At 31.0% G+C, this 8319-nt stretch overlaps 1 protein-coding gene across 7 annotated transcripts in view; it reads right to left on the bottom strand.

Moving 5' to 3' along the window:
• Positions 1–1887: 1887 nt before the first annotated feature.
• The window catches only part of LOC127709189 (uncharacterized), a 61539-nt gene continuing 55107 nt past the window's right edge, over positions 1888–8319 (bottom strand). For 5 of the 7 annotated variants that reach the window (XM_052214591.1, XM_052214604.1, XM_052214625.1 and 2 more), the window contains one exon: positions 1888–3116. In XM_052214591.1, the coding sequence (XP_052070551.1) occupies positions 2079–3077 (999 nt within the window). In that variant the 5' untranslated portion in view covers positions 3078–3116 and the 3' untranslated portion in view covers positions 1888–2078. Of the gene's footprint in view, positions 3117–6827; positions 7826–8319 lie in introns of all 7 variants that reach the window. The other 2 variants (XM_052214609.1, XR_007985552.1) reach the window with 2 other exon arrangements.

Below are 8319 nucleotides of genomic sequence, written 5' to 3'. Positions count from 1 at the left end.
TCTAGTATAACAGTAGTCCCTTTGTAGCTTGATTTATAATGATCCCTCTTCGAAATATTGACTGACAATATAAAAACACATTTGAGTATAATATGAGTAACATTAAAAGGTAGCTGTACACTAAAGCAAAAGTAAAACCGCGCGGGAATAAAATGTTTTTGGCTTGTCTTCTTATAATTACTAATGTCTATTTCTTTTTGGGTTAATTATTTCTTGTCTTAACATCATGCAGCCGTTCTTCAACATTATACACCGAGCTAAGGGTCAAATTATTCATCGAGGAAACTTTTTTGTGCTCACCTCAGGTTTGAGTATAAATGTGAGGAGATACCTGCAGCACTCACGTGTGTCCATTGGGTAAATTAGTCTGAGACACGTCAAAAACTTTTAAAACAGATACACTTAGAAAAAACGAAGTCCAAGAATCAACGATTAACCAGCTTGTATCTGCGATATTTACCAAACGTAGTGGTAGTTGGCGATTTCTTGGATATAAGACACTATAAAAAGGACTTAAATGAGAGGCAAAAGATACCAAAAGGACATTCAAACTCATAAGTCGAAAATAAACTGACAACGCCATGACTAAAAAAATAGTCCCAACATAGAAAACTAAAGACTGAGCAACACGAACCACATAAAAAAATGGGGGTCATTTAGTAATCAATACATAAAACATTTGATGCATACTTTGAAGTGACAAAAAATACTTTCTCTCTATTTTTGAAGATTTAATTCAAAGAAACTGCAGACGAATTGTTTTCATTCGTGTTTTTCAATATGTGAAGGAATACTGATCCTTTGAAAATACTAATTCAATCTAGAGGTCACGATGGGTCAATCGGAATATTATATTTCAGAATATACAGACGATACCTCTATCATACTTAATGCATCACTTCAGGCTAGTTTTTTTGTTCATCTCTCCATACTTTACTTACAAATGTTGGATTTTAATATCTTTATTTAAATTTAGAGAAGACCAACGTTGTTTGATGTGAAAAGAAAATTTGAATTAGTATCCGTATTTTGTGATGGATTGGAATTAAATCTAACAAAAATAGATACGTAAAATAGTTTCACGACTCTGAAAAATGAAAGTAATTAAAACACAAAATAAAATCTTTTCTTCCCATTAGTACCTAGTTCAAATAATAAAATGCTTAACTGATTTCCTTTCGTTTGTATGCGGAAATACAACTATGACTTATAGTTTTATCAAAACTACACTTAACAGTAGGCCTGATGATTATGATGACAGTTAAATGAAAAGATTTAAACTTATATAAATAAGAAGGATACGCATAAATAATTTAAAAATTTTTAAGGAAAGAAAAGAACAAAATTTGTTTTTTTTTAACTTTTTCTAGGCCCTAACTCAAACTTGAAAACGTCATTTTAACAATGAAATTAACATAAAACATCGATTTTATGTTTAACAGTTTATGGGTTGATTTAAATGTATTTAATAAAGTGTTGGTGTTTTATCAATTGTTGTTTTTCTTTCAACAGTCTACTCTTGTTTCTCTTAAAAGTGTTATAGTAAACATACGATGCATTAGAAATATGTTCCTATGAGAAACAAAAACTGTTTCGTGGACAGATAAGCAATATTTGAAATCTTTAAGAAAATAAATACTTATCAAATTTCAATATATTGAAGCAGTGCTTTTCTTGTTCTGACTGTTTGTTGTATTGTTGTTAGTGCTTCCCATTGTCAACTGACGTGGTAAAGGGGCATGTTTTTTTTTAAAAAAACCTCTCATGAACCTCCGCTATAAGTTCACGTGTCTGTAATAAGCTTCTTTGTTTATATTGTGGAGAATGGTGATGAAGACAGATCTTTCGTAGTATTGTTTAATTTATTCCCATTTTTTGAAGACTAAACCAGGTTCAATATTTAATAAATTAAAAAGAAACATTATATAAGAGATGTGATTATTTGATAATCTTGATTTGCTGTTGATTTTAAGTTTACTTTACATCTCATGGTACGTGCTATGGTCTTTTGATATTGACCAGAAGCAAATTTTAAACTTTGATTAACGTTGTTATAATTTTACATAATGGCATTTCTACTATTTTGTAAAAACATGAACCCGTTGTTTTCCTTTCCCTAAGTAATGTTGATTCCAATTCGTAGTAAGGTAAGGATATCGTTTTCTACCATAACATCTGTGTGCGTTAAAAGCTATAAAATCATGATTAATATCGTAAAGTACACCAAGTACAAGAGACCCGTTGCTTTTCGTGACACACCATGCTCTAGCAACTACAATTAAATCACCCCAGGGGTTTAAAACATCACCATACCTTCCCAAACCAGAATGTTCAATCGAACTAAATGATACTACGACATCAAATAATCCAAGAGTGTTATCCAAGTACTGGCGTCTGTATTCCGACGGAACGATTGTTGTAATGTTATCATGTTCAGAATGAATTTTGCCATATTCAAGTGTTACAATGTTGTATGCACCTGCCTCTAGTAAACAAGCTTCAACCCACGGTCTTTCTGAACCAATGACTAGAATACGACCGTTTTTAACACCTGGTGCATGACGTAGTCCATCTCTTAATGCATTTGTTTCAGATATTCCATACGCACCGAATAGTTTTCCTTGTCTTGCTTGTAATAAATACTTGTTAATCAATGATTTTGTCCAGACAGGTGTTCTTGCATCATTTCCGAGATATGGCTGATTGAAATAGGATTTGTGAACTCTTATCTTACCTCCCATTGTAAAATCTTCCTGAAAAACAGAAGGTATATTTCTTGGAGCTTGATGAAATCCATGAGTAGAATCAACATATGCATTGCTGAATAATGCTTTGCAATTTATATTTGCTGTTATTCTATCAAAAAATATGCCTGGATGGCCAACACGCGATGTATTGCAGAGGTCGCCACAAATATTTCGAACATTGTTGATTTCATCGATATATGTACGTTTTGAAAACTTCAGGTTTTCATTATTTCCCACCCATTTCCTTTTTGTCATGCTTATCATGGTGCAAAACAAAATTATCAAAATTAAAAGCGGAACAAACTTTTTATAATCTAAATTTTTAAACATGGTAAAGTCTTCAATTGATGATACTCATCAGCTAAACTTCTGAAAGAATAATGATAGAATAGATTAATTACTATAGATGACAGAATAGATTAATTACTATAGATGACATTAATTTAACAATAAGAACTGTATGTTATATATTTGCCACAATAAAGCAAGGTTACTTGTTTGACAAAACTTTTTTGTACATTCTATCCTTACAAATAAGTTTAAGGTACTGCAGAACACACATATATATTTGCACATAGGCATGTTTATTCAATTTAACTTCCTATTTCTGTTTGTTTATACTACATTATGTATTACATGTACCTATATGACATTATATATTATCTATATGACATTATATATTATCTATATGACATTATTTTTTTTTTATCTATATGACATTATTTATTATCTGTATGACACTATATGACATTATTTATTATCTATATGACATTATCTATTTGACATTATTTGTTATATATATGACATTATCTATTATCTATATGACATTATATATTATCTATATGACATTATTTTTTTTGTATCTATATGACATTATTTATTATCTATATGACATTATCTATTTGACATTATTTGTTATATATATGACATTATCTATTATCTATATCACATTATTTATTATCTATATGACATTATTTATTATCTATATGACATCATTTACATTATGTATTATCTATATGTCATTATTTACATTATTTATTATGTATATTACATTATTTATTCTTCCAAGGCTATCAAATATTCGAATTTGAGCGATCCTGATGAAGGGAAATCCAGAAAAGCGCTTCGGACGCATAAAATTTATTTAGCTTTGCTTTCAATTTATATCCAAATACACATGTTGCCTTCGTTGTTGTCGTCCTCTTCGTAAAAGAAAAGGCGTAAAGGATGCTGTTTTTTACAAGTCGATTCAGTATTTATTAACAATTACAGAGTGTTATGTTCGCCATAAAAAATCATATCAAAACACCATTTCAAATCACTAAAAAAAATAAAATACAATCGATTTCACTAAATCAAAGTAATATACTGAATATAGAATACTATGCAAAACGTGTGGTTTCATGACCATAATGTGAGTGCATCGATAAATACTGTTTAGCCAACTTACACAGATAAAATTGACTTAAGATGGATTTGGTTTTTCGTTTATGTCTCTATTGATCATTTAGATTCCCCAGTATTCAAGTATTTATTCAACACTGCTTTTGAAAATGGTAGGTTAATTATTTCTGATTTAGGTAAATCTACTTTGGACGATCGATTTTTTTATCAAAGTGTTATTTCAATTTCTTAGCACTCGGTCAACACCTTTTCTATGGGGCAGTTAGCCTCAAGGGTATCATTAGCTCAGTAGTCAATGGTTAGGTACTGACATAATTCATACCATACATTTTCTTAAAGTACCTGTTGTATAATTTAGAAATTATTAAGAAACTAAGGCCTCCTCGGGCAAGTTTATATTACATGGACTTTGCTTTTCTTCTTACGTCTCCTTGAGTCTAGTAGCTCTTCAAATATATAAGTATTTATACATATTTGAGTCTTATATATTTGTTTTGAGCGTTCCTGATAAAGGTATATCAAGTAAAAAAATTTAATTGCACGAAATTTACAAGAGAGGCGAAAGATACCAGAGGGACATTCAAACTCATAAGTCGAAAATACAAGGTGCTATCTTTTTACACGTAGCGTTGTCAGATGGACTATTTCCGTTGTTGAAGCTACAATAAAAGTAAGAACCATCGGTGTATCAGTATTGTTTTTAATATGAAGGACATACCTCTTACACAGTGAGGTACAACCAGAAAAGACAAATTTCCTATGTTTTAATGTGTATTATAGGAGAAACTATTTGAAGAGCAATATATTATTCACTACATATGTTAAATGAATAACAGGGACCCTTCAAGTGAACAGAAAACGTCTTCAACAGTAAAGTATTTGCGGTCCATTGTATTCTATATTTTTCCATAATTTGATTCGTCGTTTACTTTATATATTCTAAATAATTTATATCCGATTTGGTCATTACTGTAAGTAAAAACATATGACATACAATATTGGGCACAACTCTTGCACAGTAAAATCGATTACAACGTAGTCAAAGATACTAAGCTAAGGAAATATAATAAACTGTTTATTAATACTGCTATTTTTCAAATTGCAATCTCTCTTTAAATTTCTTTCATAAAACAAAAACTAACGTCGTTGAATGTAAATAACAAAACAGAACTTGACATTGATAAATGTAAAGCAGGCATTTCTAATCAGCTATACTTTGATTTCTTATTTCTATTTCTTTGTTTAACTTTTTAAAAATTAGTTTTGTCAATATTCTACTTTTATGTTGTTTAGTAAAAGTTCTGTTAAACTGCATGGATAAATATTTAGCGGTATGAGGGTGGGGTTCTGTAATTATATAAACCAATCTATCAACCGGATACCTGTATGGAATTAACTGTTAGCACTCGAGGTTGTCAACAATGTATCAACAGAAAATATGAGAAAAATTGGCATTCTATAGATCATGTTAATATTGAAGCACTGACTATTAAGCTGATAGTTCTTTCGGAACAGAAGTCCACCAGCAGAATTTTAATTCTAGATAATTTGATCATGGACTTCATATGGAACTGACCGTTTATCTATTATACAGAAGTCTAAACGGATGTTCGTGTAATACATATGTCGAGTTTCCATTGTATGACGTAACTTAAATGTTTTGTAAAACATATTTTGGTCAAATTTCTGTAAAGCAACAATATCTGCAGTAATATATGAAGTTAAAACACGAATAAGGAGCACAAACAATCAACAGTTCGAACCTTACAATTAAAACAAATTAATTGTTGATCAAGAGATGCGATTTTTCCCTGGCGAAATTGTTCGAAATAGAACACACATGCGTCTGTCTCGTTGTAAGACTGTCTATGACTTCAATGAAAACATAGTAGAAATTATCATATTAGACAAGTGTTAATTTGATTCTGGAGTGCTTAACTGCATTTTGGTAGCATTAACAAAGCGTGGTATACAATTAAGAAAACAAACACTGCTCTCTGAAAATACTGTGTTCTAAAAAGTATAAAATTGATGTTCATTTTAACGATGTTTATGATTTTGAAATCCGAATTTTTTTTATATGCAATTCCTGTTTGACTGTTTCAAAGGATGGGGACATACGGGAGTGTAGTATCTTTGATGATGAATACTGTTTTTCTAAGGTAGCTGGGGTGTCTAAATGTTCGACGATAGATTTTTTTTAAACTTCTGTAAATGAATTTCTGGGTCAATGTACTTTCAAATTTCAATAAAAAAAATTGGGGTTACGGACTTAGTTTTTTTTTTTGTTAAAATACATTGAATTAACGAAATCACAGTTTTTTTTATATGGGTTATATAGGAGAAACTTAATTTTTCTTTATTGAGGAAAAATCAAACGAGAGAATTGGCTAAAATTTAATGAGAGAATTGATTTTCATAACTATATCCGAAATATCAAATACGAATAAGGGGTCACGGGTTTATTTTCTTGAAAAATAAAAAAAAAAAAAAACACACAAATTGTCGTATCAAATTCAGTATGATTATAGGATTTTTTTTTTTAAATTTTAGATAAATTTACCGACACTTAATTTTTTTATACTTGGTAAAATATTTTTAGACCAAAAAAGTATTTTTGCAACTTGCCTCAAAGGATGATCAGAAAAAGACACCCGATCTACATTAAGAACTTACTTTTTTAACATGCTGGGGTTTTGACATTGGCATTCTGTATAAACACCAGTCTATGACTCTCATATCATAGGATATAGAAATATTGTCATCCCTGGATTTCTCCCGGAATCTAATTACCCCTTGTTGACGTTGGCGTCCGCTCTGCTGGATGTACAATTACGCTGCCACATTAGGGAGAATGCGGACGTTAAATCCAATACGATGTTTAAAGAGAGTGCCACTCTCTGCATGTTAAAGAATCATTGAGACAACTCTTTGAGGGGGGTCCGTATGTGACCTGTTACAGGGGAAAATCTCCAAAATAATATTGTTTTCTATTGGCAGTCATGCAAAGTTTCCGCCGTTAATCCCTGGCGTCTCACCTTGCAACAGCTACTTATTGTATTACATGTTAATAGTTTTTCGTCATGATTATGCACGAAATAATTGCCGCTTGACTTTAAGCAAAAAGAAATCAATAAATCCTGATCGATTTTTATGTACCAATTGAATTAATTGTCAATTTGGTTTGTTCCTGGATATTTACGTAAAATTTGCCAATGGACGTTATCCAATCAACTAATTCATCTATTCATATATCTTGTTTTGCCGAACACAGTCAGTGCCGTAAAACAAAGGTTAGAATCTGTGATGTTTGTCTTATGTGAATGAGGATATTTTCATCAACTTTTCAGCATTCTCGTTTCGTTCCGATATCACTTAGCTGTCTCGTCTATAAACTTATTCATCTTTTTTCAAGCAACATTGGTATATAAATAATTTGGGATGAGCTTGACTATGACAAAAATGGCGATAAAACAGGAGGAATATCTGTTTTAATTGTGATGGGCAGTAAACATTGCCATTCAATAATGATTTGTACGTCCCAATTTTTTGCGTTTTCAAGTAAAACTAGAGTATACAAGGAGAACCCGTCACCACCAAACAAGATCTGCACACAAGTTAACTGATCGAATTAGCAGTTCACTTATTTTGCGTTTTAGCTATTACCATACAAACTGTAATACAAAGAGAAAAATATTAGATTGTAAAAAAATGTCAACTAGATATACACATAAGTCCCATGACTGAAATTGTCAGTCGCCTTGAATGACGATTGTCACCGTTGTTTTGCGTAATAATTGTAGATGGAGAGAAACTTTAAACAGCAAAAACGGTCAGAAAAACACGATCTACAAATAGGTTTAACTGCCTTAATCGTCAGTTGATTTGTTCTAGAAATTATTGCCCTGAAAGACATTTGTTTTATCCATTATTGAAAACTATAACAGATTAAAACCATAATAGAAATAGAGAAACTTGAAATATCAAGTAAAATCACCTAGAAAAGATCTGCAAATTGGTCAACATGACGTAGATCGTAATTCATATAGGAGTTATTGCCTCTCAAACCGAATTTTTCGGCTCTACTCTCCTTCCCTTAGTTTATCTGGCTAGGATATGATGTAAACCCTTGTTACATTATTGTTTACAGGGAGGTTACGGCTCACGT

The sequence above is a fragment of the Mytilus californianus genome, unplaced genomic scaffold, assembly GCF_021869535.1.
Source record: "Mytilus californianus isolate M0D057914Y unplaced genomic scaffold, xbMytCali1.0.p SCAF_1, whole genome shotgun sequence".
Lineage (NCBI taxonomy): Eukaryota > Metazoa > Mollusca > Bivalvia > Mytilida > Mytilidae > Mytilus > Mytilus californianus.
This window is presented reverse-complemented; position numbering and strand designations above follow the sequence as displayed.